The 21,711-nt window shown below is 43.1% G+C and overlaps 1 protein-coding gene across 1 annotated transcript in view; it reads left to right on the forward strand.

Annotated features, from left to right (window-relative positions):
- The window catches only part of zgc:171844 (uncharacterized protein LOC100151763 homolog), a 71,458-nt gene that overhangs the window by 11,985 nt on the left and 37,762 nt on the right, over nt 1–21,711 (forward strand). The window contains exons 2-3 of the mRNA XM_060902593.1: nt 14,767–14,778; nt 16,397–16,520. Of these exons, the coding sequence (XP_060758576.1) occupies nt 14,767–14,778; nt 16,397–16,520 (136 nt within the window). The remainder of the gene's footprint in view (nt 1–14,766; nt 14,779–16,396; nt 16,521–21,711) is intronic.

A 21,711-nucleotide genomic window follows, 5' to 3' on the forward strand; every position in this document is an offset into this window, starting at 1 on the left:
TGTTCATAGTCATCCAGGGACTGAAAAGATTTTTAGTGAAATTTAGTATGAAACACAATACAAAATCACATTAACAAACCCATTTTAATTAAGTTATGATGTGTCTTGTTGCTTACCACGACAGCTAGACAGAGCTGTAACTACTCATTAACACCTTGAATCACAAATAAATATACATGCACACAATGCGTGCACACACACACACACACACACACACACACACACACACACACACACACACACACACACACACACCACATGGTTAGGTGTCATGGTTCAATGAGGAGTCTAGTGCTTGATGTCTTTTCCTCCTTCACCCCCTGTTCGATGATGAAGTGATAGTGTAAGGCAGAACCAGTGCTAATTCCCTTCTTGTTTCCGTGGAGATGGATTAAGGAGAAATATCAGTCTGTTGTTGGAAGGTCTAAATACACCAGTGGACTGATCCATAAAGCATACAGAACCAGTGACTGTCATACGTGATTTATTAACTGATGAACATTTTTTTTTGTAGTCTCTGGTTTTAGAGGGGTACAAAAAGGGGTATTAAAGCACACTGGCCATCAAATCTTTCCCTTCAACTGGTGTCAGTGTGGCAATAAATCTGGTCAGTCTGCTTCCCAGTAATTAGCACAATTGGGAACTGTATGATCAATCTTGGTCTGTGGACACTAAACCTCCTCTTTAATTGCTGTATATACTGTGTGTGTATATATATATATATATATATATATATATATATATATATATATATATATATATATATATATAATATAAATTTTATAATATATAGTATTTTTATATATTATAAAATTATATATCATTTTTTATTTCTTGAAAAATAAAAAGATGTTCTTACAAGCAAATATTTTTATTCTGTATTTTGTTGCTTTTTGTATTTTTTATATATATATATATATATATATATATATATATATATATATATAATTTTTTCTCTCCACATTCACTGGATATGAGAAATCGTGCACTCTGATTAGCAATTGTACGACTAGGATATCAGCTCATATACCATGAGTAGAGAAAAACAAAATGGCAGCTTTGTTATCAAATATTTAAAAAAACAGAAATAGCAAAAACAATATAGTTTTTCCCCCCCTAGTATCTCCTGTTCCAGCGGCACGGTGGTGTAGTGGTTAGCGCTGTCGCCTCACAGCAAGAAGGTCCGGGTTCGAGCCCCGTGGCCGGCGAGGGCCTTTCTGTGTGGAGTTTGCATGTTCTCCCCATGTCCGCGTGGGTTTCCTCCGGGTGCTCCGGTTTCCCCCACAGTCCAAAGACATGCAGGTTAGATTAACTGGTGACTCCAAATTGACCGTAGCTGTGAATGTGAGTGTGAATGGTTGTCTGTGTCTATGTGTCAGCCCTGTGATGACCTGGCGACTTGTCCAGGGTGTACCCCGCCTTTCGCCCGTAGTCAGCTGGGATAGGCTCCAGCTTGCCTGCGACCCTGTAGAAGGATAAAGCGGCTAGAGATGATGAGATGAGATGAGTATCTCCTGTTCCCCACTCCAACTCAGTCGGTGGTGGTAATGCACCTTTAAGTTGGTTTGCCAACCACCAAAATCCCTAAAGAAGAAGAAGAACAACAGCAACAAAATGGTGGAGCATGTTGCTGAACCAACCAAGGATGAAATAAAAACTCTACTTGAAAACAAAAACCCCCAAAATACAAAAAGCAACAAAATATGGAATAAAAATATTTGATTGGAAGAACATATCTTTTTTTATTTTTCAAGAATTATAATTATCGCATTTTTCACAAATTGCTACTGTCATTTTGCCAATTTGTTAACATTTTAAGTGGAAATGATTTTGTCAGATGTTTTGTATAAAGTTTTTAATGCTCTTTTTCTCAAAATCCAGTGAATGTGGATAGAATAAAACAGTTATTCGACTCAATCTCATACATGGCTTATAGCCAACTCGGTGCTACACGCCTCGTTCATACTTGCCAACCCTCCAGATTTCGGCGGGAGGCTCCCGATTTTAGCCTCCGTCTCCCGCCTCCTGATCATATTTGTTAAAAACTGGATAATCTCCCGGTTTTGGGAAATCCCTACCGCCAAGTTAAAAATACTCCCGATTATGTCCAATTAGAAACGTATGAGAAACACTGCTGACGTCAACTGATTTTTAACCAATCAACGGATGGAACGACAGTCACTTCCGTAATGTAGGATTCACCCAGGCTGTCCAACATTTTTTACAAGCATTCATTCATCATGGCCACTAAACCCAATACCAAACGGCAAAAATATGAATGCAAATACCAGGTTGCATGGGAGAATGAATTTCCATGGATAAGCAAATGTTCGACCAGCCAGTTACACATTTTAAGGTAAAGATACCTTAAATCAGAATATAATGGACATTTGAGTGTGAAATTAAACTAGTCTTCCATAGCATTTCAGAAACAAACTGTACAACTTCTAAAGTGTTGAGTGAAATTTTGCATGACAGAGAATTTGTGTGGTGAGTGTATTTAAATAGTGTGGTAGTGTCTTAGTGCTATTTTGAATTTATGTTTGAAAGTTTTAAGTGAAAGTTTACAAGTGAATTATCTGGAAAGTGATTGATTTTGATAGAGTTTTAAGTGAAAGATTATTAGTGAGTGTATTTTGGTAGTACTAAAATTTTGCATTCGAGTGAATTTCTTTGTGGAGTATATTTTGATAGTATTGTAGTATTTATGGTGCCATTTTTAAATTTTGTTTGAAAACTTCCAGTCAAAGTTTACAAATGAGCAAATTCCTTTGATGCATTCCGATAGGATTTTGATAGTATTTCTAGTGCTTTTTAAAAATTCTATTGGAAAGTGTTTAGTGAGAGAGATGCATTTTAGTAATGCTAAGACAGTGCAGTATTTATTTAATTGCATTGTTACTATTTTGGTTAAATCTTATTAAAATTTAATTTATATATGATATTATAGTTCTCTGTGTTTTTACATGAGCTTACAGAAGGAAAACACATTTGATGCAATCCAATAATACTCTCATTTACTGTGACTATTTTAAGAAATTATAAACATTCTTCTAAAGCATTACTTGTGTTATTTTCTGTGGGTCTCTGTATGTATACAATATTCAGGCATGAGATTTTTCAGCTAAAAATCTGATTTAAGACTTCCCTTTCATTGTTATTATATTAAAATTCTAGACGAGTATTATTTCAGATTTTTCACTCTGAGCTCTCTCATGCGTGATACATGAATCCCATAACCTATAGTAATTGAAAGAACAATATCAACAATTCAAAAACTCTTTAATTGTATAAATTTCAAATGGTTTGCAATTAATTGGGATCCACTGTTTTTATCGTTTCAACCGTGCATCATACCCTCGTCCAATTGAAAATGTCGTTCACGCACTTTTCTCCCCTATGAGAATTTTGAAAAGTTGGCAAGTATGCTCGTTGGCTATCAACTCATGTATGACTCAATTTCGTATATATATATATATATATATATATATATATATGGTATGTATGTATATAAAATCCCCTGCAGAACTGTCCCTGGACTGAAAGCATGTGTTGTTAATGTGAAAGCATGCAAGATTAGACATTGTTTTATCTGTCAGCCAAGCTTTCATTCAGAAATCTAATTTGCATGTATTCATAATTTACAGAATTTCTAGGAAATTGATTTAATTTACTTTTTCTTCTTCTCTTCAGTAAAACACATCAACAGATTGAATTGAGCTGACTTTTTGAGGCTTCATGGTTGAGAGGATATTGTAAAGCGGATAGATCGCATCACAATAATTATGAATTCTGTATCAATGCACAAGATTTCAAACCAATAAAACCCTCCATCCATTCATTATTTATACCACTTATCCATCAGGGTCACAGGGGAGGCTGGAGCCAATACCAGCTGACTTTGGGTGAGAAGCAGGATACACCCTGGGCAGGTTGCCAATCTATCACAGGGCTAGCACAGAGACAAACAACCATTCAAACTCACATTCACACCTAGGACCAATTTAGAGTCTTTGGACTGTGGGAGGAAACTGGAGCATCTGGAGGAAACCCACACAAGCACGGGGAGAACATGCAAACTTCACACCGAAAGGCCCCAGCCGATTGCAAGGTTCAATTCCAGAACATTTTTGCTGTGAGGTGACAGTGTAAACCACCGTGCCACTCACCAATAAAACCATTAGATATAATTCATTGTTCTATCCACACAATACCATAATATTTGGATGTTTTATTGCTTAGCAAACAATGCTTACTGTTAACAGACAATGTATTGCAGAAAAATTGTTTATTGCAAATATTATTGATCATGGCGGCACGGTGGTGTAGTGGTTAGCGCTGTCGCCTTACAGCAAGAAGGTCCGGGTTCGAGCCCTGTGGCCGACGAGGGCCTTTCTGTGTGGAGTTTGTATGTTGTCTGCATGGGTTTCCTCCGGGTGCTCCGGTTTCCCCCAAAGACATAAAGGTTAGGTTAACTGGTGACTCTAAATTGACCGTAGGTGTGAATGTGAGTGTGAATGGTTGTCTGTGTCTATGTGTGTCAGCCCTGTGATGACCTGGCGACTTGTCCAGGGTGTACCCCCCCTTTCACCCGTGGTCAGTTGGGATAGGCTCCATCTTGCCTGCGACCCTGTAGAACAGGATAAAGCGGCTAGAGATGATGAGATGAGATTATTGATCATGAATGCACTTATTTATTGACCATTGGATTGGATTTTATCATATTGTTTTGTTGATGTTTTATAAAAGCAATTAGCCGGGGAGCGCCCGAGAGCAGCTAATGGAGTAGGATGCATATTTAGTAGCTCCCGCGGACTTTGTTTAAAATCCTTTTTAGCCGGCTATAACTCCTGACTCTTTTTGATGCTACGGTGTGTTTTTCTACAAGTTTCCAAATTTCAGCACTTTTGACCGAGTTGATAATGCAGTCCACCAAGCTTCGTAAAACTTCTCGGCAGATGCGGCCTGCTGCGCACAGCAAGACCCTGTGCTCAGGTACCTTGGCTTCACCCAGTGACCCCACCCCTTCCGATATGGAGGCACTGAAACTAGAAGTACTAGCATCGTTGAGGCTAGACATCGCGGCCATTTTTAAGGCTGAACTCCGTGAAGCGTTGGGCGACGACCTGACTGCAATGAGAGCTGACCTTCAATCAGTGAAAAAGCAACTCGAGAACAACAAGGCTGTTACGAAGGCCGAGATAGCCACGCTCAAAGGTACTGAGGGGAATATTGAGGTGTCTCTTTCCGGCTGCGCGGATGATGTTGTTGAGATTAACACCAAACTCGAGAATTTAACGGCTCAGGTTTCCAAACTGGAAAGTAAATGTGAAGAACTTGAATCTAGGTCTCATAGGAATAATATAAGGATCGTGGGCATTGCTGAAGAGATGGTTGTTAACACCACTGCAGTTGCCCCACTGCTTAAGGAGGCATTTAAGATGGAAAAAGAACCACTACTTGATCGTGCGCACCGAACCACCCAACCCAAGCTGCGACCAGGAGAGAGGCCACGTCCCAACATCGCCAGGTTCCATTACTGCGGCGATTGTGCGGATGTACTGCGGCGTGCCAGAGAGGCTCAACAGATTTCTGTTGGTGACACAAGGATCTCCGTGTTCCCTGACCAGACTGCTAAGGTGGCCAGGGCCCGCGCAGTGTTCAATGAAGTCCAAAAGCCACTGCGCGGTATGGAGGGGGTCCGTTATGGGTTGTTCTTTCCAGCTTGATTTCGGATCAGCCATAATGGGGTGGTTAAGGACTTTGTTTCAGCAGAGGATGCTATGACCTACGCCAAGAAGCTGAACACTGCCTGACATTTTTACTCTACATGGTGTAGTACAGTCACGCTAGGCTGCAGGCCTTCAGGCCGTTTGTTTACCTGTGAATAGTATTGGCCTGACATTATTTGTGTATGTGTGTGTTATTAATAGGTCTTCTCCAGTCTCATCTCATCTCATTATCTCTAGCCGCTTTATCCTTCTACAGGGTCGCAGGCAAGCTGGAGCCTATCCCAGCTGACTACGGGCGAAAGGCGGGGTACACCCTGGACAAGTCGCCAGGTCATCACAGGGCTGACACATAGACACAGACAACCATTCACACTCACATTCACACCTACGGTCAATTTAGAGTCACCAGTTAACCTAACCTGCATTTCTTTGGACTGTGGGGGAAACCGGAGCACCCGGAGGAAACCCACGCAGACACGGGGAGAACATGGAAACTCCACACAGAAAGGCCCTCGCCGGCCCCGGGGCTCGAACCCAGGACCTTCTTGCTGTGAGGCGACAGCGCTAACCACTACACCACCGTGCCGCCCCCCTTTGTACAGTATTTATAAATATTTTGTTTACTTAATATTTTGCACTGATAATATACTATGCCTCTAGCCTTAAAAAGTCAGGACTTACTAAGCTGCAATGTTCTGGATGTTTCTACTGCGTATCATATGCTACCTCATATGATATACTGGTATGTTCGCTTATTGAAATATGGTACTTTAGTATTTGGTCAGTGTTGGCCACTGTTATTTTTATTTGGCTTTTCATTTTTATGATTAGTCTGCGGGAGGCCATTTGTTGAGGTTTAGCTCAGGTTTTCTCCGGGTTGTTGTCATGGTTCTGTGGCAACAATGGTCTTTTCGCCTTTTTCACTGTGTTCTCCCTTTTGGAGACACAATTTTTCATTGTTGTGTGTTCGTGTATATGTGTTGGGTGGGGGGGGATGGGAGTTTAGTCCACTCTGGTTCTTTTAAATCGTTTCTGGGGATCCTTTATTTCTTTACACACATGTGTTCAGCTAGCTTGAACTCCAGCACTTCTGGCATGGGTAAGCCAATTCGTTTTCTTACTTGGAACGTACGTGGTTTGGGCAGTTCTACTAAAAGGTCTATGGTCTTTAGTCAACTTAAACGGCTTAATTCTGACATAATTTTTTTGCAGGAGACCCATCTTAGACGTAAAGATCATTACAGGCTCTGGTCTCCCTGGATAGGGCAGATATACCACTCTGACTTCAACTCTAAAGCTAGAGGGGTTGCTATTATGTTCAATAAACGTCTTCAGTTTCAGTCTACAGACATTACTGCTGACAAGGATGGCAGATATATTATAGTTGCAGGTACACTAATGCAAACAAAAGTGGTGATGGTTAATGTTACGCACCAAAGATGATGTTAATTTCTCTAATAGATTACTTAGCAATATACCCCATTTGAACACCCACATGTTGATTTTTGGAGGTGACCTGAATTGCGTGTTTGACCCTGTACTGGATCGCTCTAGTCCCCGCTCTATACCCCTTTCGGCCATGGCTAGGTCTTTTTCTGATTTTATGACTCAAAGTGGCTTGGTTGACCCTTGGAGATTCTGCAATCCCCTAGCAAAGACATTTTCTTTCTTTTCCCCAGTACATCAGTCGTATTCAAGAATAGCCCACTTTTTTGTAGATAATAGACTTAATTCATGTGTTGTTTCCTCTGATTACTCAAGTATTCTAATATCTGATCATGCGCCTTTGTATCTAGACATCCAGTTCTCCATGCTTAAACCTACTCCTCCCCTCTGGAGGTTTAACACTCTATTACTTGCAGATAATTAATTTTGTGAGTTTATTTCCAAATCTATTGATGACTTCCTGTCCTTTAATCAAAATGAATCCACATCTTATTAATTACTTTGGGAGTCTCTAAAAGCCTTTCTTAGGGGGCACATTATATCTTTTTCTTCTTATTCTAACAAGAAACGGAATTCTAGACTTGTAGAGTTAGCCTCTGCTATTGATGACCTTGATCGGGAATGCGTCTCTACTCCCTCTCCAGAATTATTTAAAAAGCGGCTAAACCTTAAAACGGAGTTTGATCTCATCTCTACCAGAAATGCAGAGCGTATGCTATTACAAACCAGAGGTATTTACTATGAACATGGTGATAAACCAAGCCGATTGCTAGCTCACCAGTTGAAGCGTCAATCCACTTCGCGTCTTAAATACCAGGTTAATAATGACTCCAATGTTATTGTCACTGATCCTGTAGCAATTAATAACACATTTAAATCTTTTTATTCCTACTTATACAAATCTCAATTCCCCACTGACACCACTGAAATGAACAAGTTTCTGGCTGATCTTCAAATTCCCACTATTGAACCTAACAGAGCAAAGGAATTGGACGCTTCTCTTTCCCTTGAGGAATTAAAATCTTCAATTAAAGCAATGCAATCTAATAAGGCCCCTGGCCTGGATGGACTCCCTATTGAGTTCTTTAAGAAATTTATCGATAAATTGTCCCCTTTACTTTTGCCAATGTTTAATGAAACTTTTGAAAATGGCTCGTTACCACCTACTTTGACCCAAGCTTCGATTTTTCTTCTTTTAAAAAGTGAGAAGGACCCCACTTTGTGTAGCTCTTATAGACCCCTGTCCTTACTCAGTGTTGATGTGAAGATTTTGGCGAAGGCTGTTGCCAGTCGTTTAGAGAAGGTTTTGCCTAATATTATCTCTGAGGATCAAACAGGTTTTATCAAGGGTCGCCATATATTTTTTAATACTCATACTCTTTTTGATGTCATTTATTCCAAGCCCTCTGACAACCTACCTGAAATTGTGGTCTCTATGGATGCTGAAAAGGCGTTTGACAGGGTGGAGTGTGGGGGTACCGGTTTGCAGTTCTGGAAAAATTTGGTTTTGGTGATAAATTTATTAGATGGGTGAGATTACTGTACACTTCACCACAAGCCAGTGATACTAATGATGTTCGCTCAGATTATTTCATGTTGGAACGTGGGACACGCCAGGGGTGCCCTCTATCTCCATCCCTCTTTGCTTTGGCGATTGAACCTTTGGCTATCTCAATACGTTCCTCCACATCACTAAGGGGTGTTATCCGTAATGGTGTTGAATATCGTCTGTCTCTGTATGTGGACGATTTGTTGATGTACTGTATGTTACAGATCCTGTATCTTGCCTTCCAAATGTCCTATCCATCTTAGATAAGTTTAGCTCATTCTCAGGCTACAAGGTAAATCTTAAAGGAATACTCCGTAGTGAAATGCTTTCTAGGTCTATTTTCACATTATTGGGAGTGCATACGTTGAGTTGCTACCACAATCACGTCAATCGGATGTGTTTTGTAAAAATTAGTTTTTTGCGATTTCAACCGGAAAGCGCTAACACGGCAGTGCGCGGGGCATGTCTTTTTGCTGATACAAAACTCTAGTTTTAAAACCATTGCAAAGCTCAAAACAACATGACAGTTCTGTGGAAGTGAGTAGAGGGTTCCTACAAACAAAACGAAGTGTCCCTGGCTCTGCAAGTGCACGGACAGAGTGTGTAGAAGAATAAATACAAAGCCAGTGACCTTACCTGAAGTTGGTCTTCCTCAGATGCCATCTTCGTGGGACAGTCCGTAAAAGTCGAGTGCTGAGTGCAGAGCCCATCTCGCTGGAAATGCACAATTGTTGTATGTTGTGCATTTCCAGCGGGATGGGCTCTGCACTCGGCACTCGACTTTTACGGACTGTCCCATGAAGATGGCGTCTGAGGAAGACCAACTTCAGGTAAAGTACTGGCTTTGTATTTACTCTTCTACACACTCTGTCCACGCACTTGCAGAGCTAGACACACTTCGTTTTGTTTGTAGGAACTCTCTACTCACTTCCACAGAACTGTCATGTTGTTTTGAGCTTTGCAATGGTTTTAAAACTAGCGTTTTGTATCGGCAAAAAGACATGCCCCTCGCACTGCCGTGTTAGCGCTTTCCGGTTGAAATCGCAAAAAACTAATTTTTACAAAACACATCCGATTGACGTGATTGTGGTAGCAGCTCAACGTATGCACTCCCAATAATGCGAAAATAGACCTAGAAAGCATTTCACTCCAGAGTATTCCTTTAATAAAAGTAAATGTTTCCCTATTAATGCAGCTGGTTTGCTTCTCCAACAAGCCAATTTGTCTTTTAAAATCAGTCCTTCTGGATTTAAGTATCTTGGGCCAAGTTTACATTAGACCGTATCTGTCTCATTTTCTTCGCGGACGCACTGTCCGTTCACATTAAAACACCGGGAAACGCCAGGAAACGGGAATCCGCCAGGGCCCACGTATTCAACCCAGTTCATGTCTGGTCCAGTGCTGTGTAAACATTGAGGATACGCGGATACGCTGTGCTGAGCTCTAGTTGACGTCGTCATTGGACAACGTCACTGTGACATCCACCTTCCTGATTTGCTGGCGTTGGTCATGTGACGCGGCTGCTGAAAAACGGCGCGGACTTCCGCCTTGTATCACCTTTCATTAAGGAGTATAAAAGTATGAAAACACTGCAAATACTGATGCAAATACTGCCCATTGTGTAGTTATGATTGTCTTTAGGCTTGCCATCCTTCCACTTGCAAGTGGTAAGTGACTTGCGCATGCTGCCCGATATGCACTGGGATCACACACACAGCGGCTCAGTCCCGAATCACTGCTCGTGCGCTTCACTCGCGCGCTCTGTGAGCTGCGCAGGGCCGGAGTGAGTGCGCACCCTCCAGAGGGCACTCGCTGTTCAGGGCGGAGTGATTTGGAGCGCAGGATGCCTGCGGAGCCCAGCCGCTGAGGAGAAATTTACACATTACACATTTACACATTTCAACTTACGTGCCGTCTAATTAGTCATGTGATTAGCGTATCCGTGTATCGGCGTTGCTGTGTGCACGCGAATCGTGTATTGGCGTTGCTGTGTGCACGCTAATCGTTTTTAAAAACGTTAATCTGATAATCCGCTGATACGGTCTAATGTAAACCCCACCTTGGTGTCTATGTGACTCGCACTTTTTCTGGACTCTTTTCTGCTAACTTCACCCCACTCGTAGCTCAAGTTAAATCTGATCTTCAGAGATGGAATGATTTGCCTCCGTCTTTGGTAGGAAAGATTAATGTTGTGAAAATGAATGTTCTCCTGAAATGTCTTTATCTATTTCAATCAATTCCTTTATTTTTACCTAAATATTTCTTTGACTCTTTAGATAAGGTAATTGGCCCCTTTATTTGGGGTGCGCGATCTCCAAGGGTCCGTAGATCATTACTACAGAAATGCAAGTTTAGTGGGGGTCTTGCCCTGCCAAATTTTCTATTTTATTATTGGGCAACCCATATTCATAAAATACGCTGTTGGATTGATTTTCCTAATTTAATTTTGTGCAAACTAGAAGCTCAGTTTTGCTCTAATTCGTCCTCTATATCTGCTCTTATATATTCTTCTCTTCCAGTCAAGATTTCAATGCATATTAAAAACCCTGTTGTGCTCAATACTTTTAAGATCTGGTTTCAATTTCGGAAATATTTTAAATTTTCTGCTGCATATCCTCTGGGTCCACTATGTAATAATCACTTGTTTTCCCCCTCATGTATAGATTCTGCTTTTTTAGTATAGCATAAAAAGGTATCCATTGTTTCCGGGATATGTATTCTGATGGTATTTTCAATAGCTTTCCCAATTTGTCATCATTGTATGGATTACCTGCAAACCACCTGTTTCGGTATTTTCAAATCAGACATTTTGTCTCTAAATGCTTCTCTTCTTTCCCCTCTCTACCCCCCCAGCAATCTTGGGAAGACATGCTTACTCTCAAGATGCCGAGTAGGGGGTTTATTTCAGTGTTATATAACCGTATACTGGGCCTCAGTGATCACTCCAACTTGAAAATTAAAGCTGCATGGGAGGAGGAGATAGGTCTTCAAATCAATGATGACTGGTGGAATGGAGTGGTGAGCAGGTTGGGCACTGTCTCCTCCTGTGCACGTTTGGCACTTATTCAGTTTAAAGTGATACACAGGATGCATTTTTCTAAACTGAGGTTATCTCACATTTTCCCTGAGGTACAGGACAAATGTGACTGTTGTTCAAATTCACAGTGTCATCTGAGTCATTTGTTTTTCTTTTGCCCTCACCTACACAATTATTGGTCCAGTTATTTCAATATAATATCCACCATAATGGGAATTGACATACAACCCTGTCTTTTTATTGCCATTTTTGGAACTCCTGTTGACCCAAGGCTATTCAACTGTGTTCAACAAGAAATTATTAATTTCACCTCTTTGATAGCCAAACGCTGCCTCCTCCAGTGGAAGTCTTCTAACCCCCCATCTGTGTCTCAGTGGCTTAAGGACACCATGTTCTTTCTCAAACTTGAAAAAATTAAATACACAATGAGAGGGTGTACCCATAAGTTCTTTTCCAAGTGGCAATCCTTTATTTTGTATTTTAATGAGTTGCGGGTCCTGCCAGATTACATGCTGGTTTGTTAAATATCCATGTTTGTGATTTCTGCCTCAGCCAGAGTGGGATGTGTGAATGTTGGGATTAATTTATTGATTTCGATTTGTTTTATTAATTTTAATTTTGGGGCTGTTGTTAATGTTTCCTTTATCTAGTTGTCCGTCTGTTCTTTTTTATAAAAAGATGAGAAAAGTATTTGGTAAGTCTGTACTGCAGTTTCATCGTCATTCTTATTTTTGCCAATAAAAATATTTTGCAAAAAAAAAAAAAAGCAATTAGCCAGAGCAGCCTCACTGTAACCCATTCCTGGTCATTTCTTATTGCATTATTCAAGTTTGCTATGCCTAAGAAATAGTAATTAACTTTGCGTCGCGTATAATCTACATCAGGTTTGATGACTGGGGTCCCCCCATGCCATCTTGCCCGTCTAGCCTTCCAGCGATCTTCGAGGTTGCGTTCTGAGAGTGCTTTTCCCTGACAGATGTTGTCCCTGACCAGGACTTTCTGTCAAGGGCAATATCATGCCAGTCTTTACCGAAGCCGAAAGCCTTCAAGTCGTCTTTTACGTAGTCCTTCCAGCATTTCTTCGGTCGACCCCTTGGCCTTGAACCCTGTGCTAACTCACCGAAGAGAAGTTGCTTCAGCATCCGGGTGTCGTCTATTCTGCAGACATGGCCCAGCCAGCGGAGCCTATTCCCTCGGATGATCGTCTCTATGGTGGTTAATTTTGCATGTCTGAGAACCTCAGTGTTTGTGATGTGATGCCACCACTTGATGTTGAGCAAGCGACTTAAGGACCCTTGATGGAACACCTCTAAAATGTGGAGCTGCTTGGTGAATGTCAGCCAGGTTTTGCTTCCGTAGAGTAGTGTTGGAAGAACGATGGAGTTATACACCTTCAGCTTGGTTGAAATGGACAGGCTGTCCCTGCTCCAGCATTTAGAGTCAAGGGAGCGAAAGGCAAGCACAGCACAACTTATCCATTTCCTGATTTCAGGTATTAGGTTGCTGTCATCTGCTAGTTCTCCTCCAAGGTAGGTAAGGCTATACGCTCTCTTCAACTGTAAGTTGTCAAGCAGGATCAGGGGTGGTTCGGAGCACTGAGCATGCATGACTTCCGTTTTGGGCTTACTGATGTTGAAGCCCCATGGTTTGCACGAGTCATGCAATGCTGTGGCTGCATTTTGAAGAGAGTCTTGGGTGGAAGCGCTGCATTGTCAGCATATAGAAAGTCACTAAGCCTAGATGTTGTAGTGGACTTAGACTTGAGGCAGCGCAGGTTGAACAGCTTGCCATCCATCTTGTTGTGTACGTATGTCCAAGCCAAAGTCCAGCATTGACTTGTGAGCATGATGAACAACATAGGAGAAGAACAGGATGAATAGGGTTGGTGCCAAGGTACATCCCTGCCTCAGACCACTGGTAACCTCGAAGGGGTCTGTTAATTCCCCACTGATGCAGACTTTGGCGTGCATGCCATCATGGAAGCTTTTGATGATGTTAAGAATTTTGGGTGGGATGCTGATCTTGAGTAGGATGAGTGTTCTGTCTATGCTGTCAAAAGCTTTGACAAGGTCGATAAAGATGACATGGAGCTGCTGGTTCTGCTTGTGACACTTTTCCAGCATTTGACGTATACAGAACATCATGTCATTTGTTGAGCGGCCACTTCTGAAACTGCATTGTGCCTCAGGAATGTGTGTCTCGATGATGGGCCAGATGCACTTCAGGATCACATGAGCATACAGCTTCCCAATGACTGAGAGAAGTGTGATGGCTCTGAAATTGCTGCAAGTGAAACGGCAGTTCTTCTTGAAGAGTGATACAATGTGTCCATCTCTAAGGTCTTATAGCACTTATTCTTCATCCCAAATCATAAGCAGAAGTTTGTGCAGCTTGTTCACAATATGCTGCCCTCTGGTTTTAAGGACCTCTGCAGGGATTGAGTCTGGGCCTGGGACCTTGCCATTGGAGAGGTGCTGCAGGGCTTCTGTGACCTTGAGGGTTGTTGGTGGTTCTTCGAGGTCAGTGAGGATTTCTTCCTGTGGGATGTCATCCAGGACTGAAAGGTCGGCACCATTTGGCTGGTTAAGGAGGGTATCAAAATAATCTCTCCAGCGAGATAGGATGTCAGCTTTTTCCGTAAGACGATTGCCGTTTACATCGTCAATGGGATTGAGACCGGATGTACGTTGCTGAGAAACCAGTTTCACGGCCTTGAAGAAATTCTTGGCATCGTGTCTCTCAGCATGTGCTTCCACCTCTCTAGCATGGTCAAGCCACCATTTATTTTGCATTTGCCGTAGTTCTCTTTGGCAACTATTCCTCGCTGCTCTGTAGCATTGATGATTGGTTGGCAAGTTATCGTGGAGGACTGCCTGGAAGCTGCTGTACTTCTCATCCAGTAAGTTCTTGATGGCCTCATTATTTTCATAAAATCAATTACAGTGGTGCCGCTTTTGCAGCTCTAAGGTCTCCAAGGCTGAGGAATACAGAATGCCGCAGAGAAACACCAAATGGTCCTCGGAACTGGAAATTGTGATGCTTTCCATCCTGGAAGCTATGGTGTCACCAAGCTGCTGACTTACTTCTGGTACCTGAAGACACATGGTGCTGAGGTGTTTAGGCCCAGATCGTCGCTGGCTTTGGGTGGATTTGTGGAAGCAGAGTTTCAAGCAAGCGCAGACCATCCTGTGGTCTGTTCAGCAGTCAGTGCTACGGTGCACACACACACATCTGTGAGGTCGCTACGGAAGTGTTGCTGTACAATGATGTAATCTTTCATATGCTAGTGCTTGGACTTCGGATGCATCCAGGTGCCCTTATGGATGTCTGGATGGATGAACATTGTGTTGGAGATGGCGAGCCCATAATGGGTGCATAATTCAAGGAGCATGATTCCTTGTTCATTTTCTTCTCCAAACCATGAGGGCCAATGACATTGGGCCATGTTTTAGTATCTCTGCAAACTCTCACGTTGAAATCACCAAGAAGAAAGAGATGGCCACCGCTGGGAACAGATGACAAAACTTCTGATAGCTGATCATGGAAAAGGGTCTGCTCTTTGAGAGGCTGTTTGAAGGTCAGAGCATAAACGCTGATGACTGTAGTGTTGCAGGTTTTACCAAGCTTAATGCGCATCCTTATTATTTCGGGAGTTGACGCCTTTCCAGCTGGACATGAATGAGCAAAGACTGGTTTTAAGCACAATCACCATGCCTTCCTGTTTAGGTTGATTACTGGGTCTGCCATAGTGCAGGAACTTGTAGTCACTGTCCACAAATTCGCCCTCTTCAGGTAAATGGCATTCACTGATGCAGGCGACATCTATATCAAACCTCTTGAGTTCAGCAGCAGTGAGCGCTGATCGGCATTCGGGAGCCTGGCTCTTGGTGGTGGTGTGGTCAGACAGGGTTCTTACGTTCCAGAAAGCAAGTTTGATCTGCTGCATGTAATTGTGGGTACGCTTGAGGGTATCGGAACCATGAGGTCCTCACGGCTTTACCCATGGCTCATCATGGGTGCGGCAGGGCGGCCCAGGCATACGACACTGATGTTGATTCAGTGATTTCAGGGGAACTTTAGCGGGTATGAATGTCTGCAGAATGAGGGTGCTAACCCCAAGCTGCAGTGGAAGTAGGCTGCTCTCTTCAGTACTTACGTCCTCCATCAGCAACCAAAGTAGAGTGGACTCATATGAGATGCAAATCACTAAATCATGTGCTAATGGAGTGGTCAGATAAAAGTCAGTGGGCTGACCTAAGCAAGGACTGACCTGATTTTTTTTTTTTTTGGGGGGGGGGATCCCCTAGATCCGCCGTGTGTTGCATGTTGGCTGTTGGCTCGCGAGGAGCTCATCCACCCTTTGCGAGGTTTTGTTTTTAATCTTGCTGGGTGACATGTCACCCTCCTCACCAGTGTCATGCACTGGTGGGGGAGCCTGTTTAGATGCTGATCACCCATCCATGCGGCAGGTGGTACTGGGTTACATGTTACCAGTAGCAGAGTCAACGACCCTGACCTGACCTAATTAATGTATGAAGAAATTAAATCTAAAACTAAATCATTAGTGTACATTTTTTTGTATTGTGAGAAACTTTATAGTTTTTGCTTGATTCCCTCATTTCTCCCTCCCAGATGAAGACGGCATTGTGTCCATGGCGGACTCCACCATTACTGTGGATGACATTGAGGGTGAGCTGTTCAAAATCGAGAGGATACGAGATGTCCTGGTGCGGAGAGAGTCTGAGCTGAGATACATGTGAGCTAATTTCTACTCCTCTTTCTAAACAAATGCACTGAATACTTGACTGACAGGCTGATTTGATACTGACCCTGATTAATACATTTTATTATAAAATATAGTTGTATTTTGGTTTCAGCATCTCTGACCTGACATAAATAGCTCTTGTGTGATGATATGGTGCTCAAGGAGGAAAAATCCACTCTCTATCTATACCTCATAGTGTGTACGATGCATTCAAATAGATGAGTCATATCTGACTTTTGAAAACGACAGATGCTCCTGAGAAAGAGAGAGTGCAGGAGAGAGGAAGAGCATTATCTATTGAAACAAGATGCAGAGCCACTTGAGTACCTTTTGCAGTTGTTAGTCAAGCCTGTCTACAGCCGTACAGCAGTACATGACCTCCATTTGCATAAACAAACCTCTCCACTATGGCACATCATATCGCATCAAAATCATATCATATTTTATTTGCACTGAATTACATTATTCATTTTCTCTGTTTACGGAGTAGGATGTTGGATTCAAGGGAAAGAGCTAAATAATTAACCTAAACAGAGCAACCTCTGTGGTGTGCTTTAATGTAGAATTCAGAAGTCTAGGAGTTGCAAGACACATGAAAGTGAGGATTATTCAGGCCTGGTTTTTCACTGTTTATCAGTGAACATGCCGGAAAAGAGCTGATGCAGGGAAAGGAAAATTAGCAAGAATTAAGTGGTGGACACATGCTGATAATTATACAGCTGAAAACCTACAATTCCACTTGAGGTATACACACACACACACACACACACACACACACACACACACACACACTTCTTTCTTTTGCAGTCCGTCGATAACGACAATGACTGTTTCACGTGGCATCAGGGACAAATCAAAGTTCTCCACTTTTGTCTGTTCTTGGCAAATACGTACCACAAGTGAGGGTCAATGTTCCTACGTTTCGAGTTCCTCTTTACAGTATCTTTAAACCTAAGCCGAGGCCTTCCCCAGTCACATTTTCCCTCAGACAGCTGAGAGTAGAATAGCTGCCTACCCGTAGGTAAGCAATCATGTTTCATTCTTTCCACATGGCCTAACCATCTGAGATTCCATATCCACGGTCAACCAAACTGTCATAGTCAGGCAGGCAAGTTTCACTTAGAGCTGCTTGTGGCAGCGGGGGCATGGCCGAGCATTGGCCTGTGAATGGAGGGCGGAGTCAGGGAAGGTGAGTGGTCGTATCGCTACACCTGTTGTCAATTAACATGTGTTTGTGTGTCTCTTACAGTGACAGCGCCCTATAAAAGGAGAGAGAGGAGGGGAGATCGCCCCCGAGAACTTGATAGTAGTCTGTGTGTATGAGTGTGTGTTTGTGCTGAAAAGCAAAAATAAAAGGAATAACTCAGAAGCAAACAACCGCCTGCCATACTTCTGTGCTCCACCCACATCCAGAAATTGTCTACAGTGGTGCCAAAACCCGGGAGTGCAGAAGGGAACAGCCACATGGAGTCCTCGCCCTTCAAAGACCTTATCCATGCCCTCGCCACAGCACAGTAGAACCAGCATCAAGCGCTGATCGCCCTCTGGAAGGAGCAAGAACAGTGGTTCAAAGCCTTGGTGCTGGCCCAGAAAGAAGACCGCCAGGCGTTCCGACACCTGCTCGCGTCGGCGGGGTCCATGACCGTCACTGGAGTGGACCCTTCCCACTTCACCCTAACAAACATGGGTCCGCACGACGATCCAGAAGCCTTCCTCGTGCTCTTTGAGCAAGCAGCAGAGGTGTGGGGTTGGCTGGTCAAACAGCGTGCAGTGCGCCTCCTCCCCCTGCTGATGGGCGAGGCGCAGCTTGCCGTGCTGCAGCTCCCCGCCGACAGCCGGCTTGTATACACGGGCCTCCGAAGAGACATCCTCTAGCGCAGGGGTCTCCAACCTTTTTCCCCACAGAGAGCTACTTTTAGAAAATAAAAATGACGGAGAGCTACTCATGTTTTTTTTTTTATATATTATGCGTGACATTTATTCATACAACTATCACACACTTCAACCTGGCTGTCTTAAATGTGTTTGCATGAACATTTGCAAAATACTGCCAACACTCTCACACTCAAAATATAGAAAATGTTACTCAATATCAGTATGCATGTCTGCATTTCTTTATCTTTTTTTTAACTGCAAACCTACTAATAAAGTCACTTAAACACAGGCCTCTAACACTCACACTTTGTGCATTAACATATGCTAAATTTAAATTTGAACATCAGCATGTGTAGCATTTATGCATTTCTTTATCTGTTCAACTATCACACACCCACTATGAATCATTTTTTGCATTAAAACAAAACACTAACATCCAATACTCCAGTCTCATTCCTTTAGTTTGCCCACACCACTCTTTCCATCATTTATCCACTAGCTTAGGCTTAAACAAGCACTGTTTTAGTGAGACACTTGACACTGCATGGAGCCAACAAGAGAGCTATATGCTGGAATGTACCCACTTAGGTTCACTCTTAAGGAGTCTTTCAAATGTTCATCAGTGAGTCTTGTTCTGAGTTTAGACTTCATGACATTCATGTCAGAAAAGGCAGATTCACAAAGGTAGGTAGACCCAAACAAAGCAGCTATCTTCAGAGCTGCTTGACACATATTCTTATATTTTTCTGGCTCAGCCAAGGTCCAGAAATGCTTTGCATATTGATGAGATTTCAACTGGATGTCATTCTGGAGGTTTAAAAGTTCAAGTTCAATTTCAACTGGATTGACACAGAAAAGTTCTGCCATCTTTCCAGAAATCTCACTTATGTCCACATCCATGAATGGGTTGGCGATAAATGTCACACAAGGCTCAAGTCTCTCAAAGTCTCTGAATCTGTCTGCAAACTCCTGTCCAAGCCTAATCAAGAGGTCACAGTACTTTCCTGTGTTCAAAACACTCTGTGCATCTGCATGGGTTTCCAGAACCTTTGAGATGGAGGGGAAGTGTTAGAATCTTTTGGCATTTAACTGCTGGACGAAAAAGGCCAGTTTTGCGCTGAATGCATTAACAGCGCTGATCATGTTAAGCACGTCTTTGTCTTTTCCTTGCAACTCTAAGTTCAAATTATTCATTTTCTCTGTTACATCTGTCAGAAACGCAAGATCAAGAACCCACTCTGTATCAGCTAACAGTGTGGCATCCTCCTGCCTCTCTTCCAAGAAAACCTTGATTTCATCCAGCAAGGAAAAAATCGTTGCAGTACCTTACCCTTGCTGAGCCATCGGACGTCAGTGTGGAGCAGGAGATCTCCATACGCCGCATCGCATTCCTCCAGGAGTTGTTTGAATGTCCTGTGTTGCTTAGCCTTTGCTCTAATGGAGTTGACAATCTTAACAACCGGCTTCATGACATGTTCAAACCCCATGACCTTTGCACAGATGGCCTGTTGGTGAATTATACAATGATAGTCCAGAAATGTAGGAAAATCTGGGTCCGATTTGCATTGAGCGATAAATCCAGCGTGACGACCAGTCATTGCGGGTGCTCCGTCAGTGGTTATGGACACCAGTTTTTCAAGAGGTATCTTGTGTTCTGTGAAGTAGTTCTTCACGGCATTGTAGATATCGACTCCCCTCATAGTAGTTTTAAGTGGAAGTAAAGTCAAAAACTCTTCTTTCACAGTGAAATCATCAAAAGCCATCCAAATGAAAAGCGCCAGTTGAGCTGTATCACTCGCGTCAACAGACTCATCACACTGGATTGAAAACCATTTACAGCGATTAATGTCAATTTCCAACTGTCTTGCAGCGTCCGAAGACAGTGCAGACACTCTCCTTGCTATTGTATTAGCACCAAGTTGTACATCGGCAAAAGCAGACAAAATCTCTGTCTTACATTTATGGTCCTTGAATAACATTTCAGCCACCGCTGTCATTGCCTCCTTTATGATGCAGCCATCAGTGAAGGCCTTCTTGTGTTTTGTCAGGATGTGTGCCACTTTAAATGAAGCCTCTGTGCAAGCATTAGCCTTCTGTACTGGTCTGGTAAAAAGAGACTGTTGTCGTTGCAGCAGTGTTTTTAACTCCTTGATCTTTTCTTTTCGTTTACTGCTACCGGCTGGAAAGTCCTGTGAAAAGGTGCTGTGGACTGTGGTGAAATGGCGCTCAACGTTGCATTTTTTACCAACCGCCACACTTACTCCACAGATCAAGCAGACACACTTATCCTTCACACTTGTGAAACAAAAGTCTGTTTCCCAGTTATCATGAAAAAAGTAGGTTTTCTGCCTCTTGTTTTTTTCAGTAGCCATGACTTTCCACTAGCTTGCTAACATGCAAAACTTGCGTCTGGCTAATAATGACTCTGCTAGAGACTCTGGTAACGCCCTAACCAACGTCACTGAATTACTTTGTCAACAACCAATCAAATTAGACAACAGCGTATTGGTAAAACTGATCGGCAAACAATTGTTTTATTCCAGCAGGGGGCGGAATAAATGTGAAATGTGTTTTTTGTGAAAATCTGTGTTTAATAATTATTTATTTGCTCAGCCTTTGGCGAGCTACTCCGTAGGGGGCGGCGAGCGACTGGTAGCTCGCGAGCGACGCGTTGGAGACCCCCGCTCTAGCGTGTCGGCCACTCCCCAGAGCAACAGTGGCAGCGCTTCCGCTCGCTGCGCTTGGAGGAGGTCGGCCGGCCGTTCACACTCGGGCAACAACTCTGGGATGCCTGCCGGTGGTGGCTGAGGGCAGACGACCGTGACGCCAAGGGAGTTATCGACCTGGTGACACTGGAACAATTCATCGCGTGACTTCTGGAAGGAACGGCAGAGTGGGTCCAGTGTCATCGCCCGGCATCGCTGGATCAAGCTATCGAGCTGGCAGAGGACCACGTGGCGGCAGTTCTGATGGCAGGAAGACATGTTTCCTCATCTCCTCTTTCCTCTCTCTCTCTCTCTCTCTCTCTCTCTCTCTCTGCTTCCCGTCCATGCCCCGTTCCCCCACCGCGGAGGCAGGGGCCAGCTCCCCCCCAGCCAGCCCGGCGCACCCATGGTGTCCTCCTATTTTCCCCTTCCTTGTCTGTGTCTTCTCCCCCCCAGGTGAGTGATGTCTGTAACACCAGTGCAGAGGGATAGCCTGGGCCGGTGTGCTGGCGCTGTGGGGAGCTGAAACATCTCCAAAATCAGTGCTCCGTGATGGAGGTGGGTGCATTGGTCCAGATCCCTGATGCACCAGAAACCACCTT

This window comes from Neoarius graeffei, chromosome 20, assembly GCF_027579695.1.
Source record: "Neoarius graeffei isolate fNeoGra1 chromosome 20, fNeoGra1.pri, whole genome shotgun sequence".
Classification (NCBI taxonomy): Eukaryota; Metazoa; Chordata; class Actinopteri; order Siluriformes; family Ariidae; genus Neoarius; species Neoarius graeffei.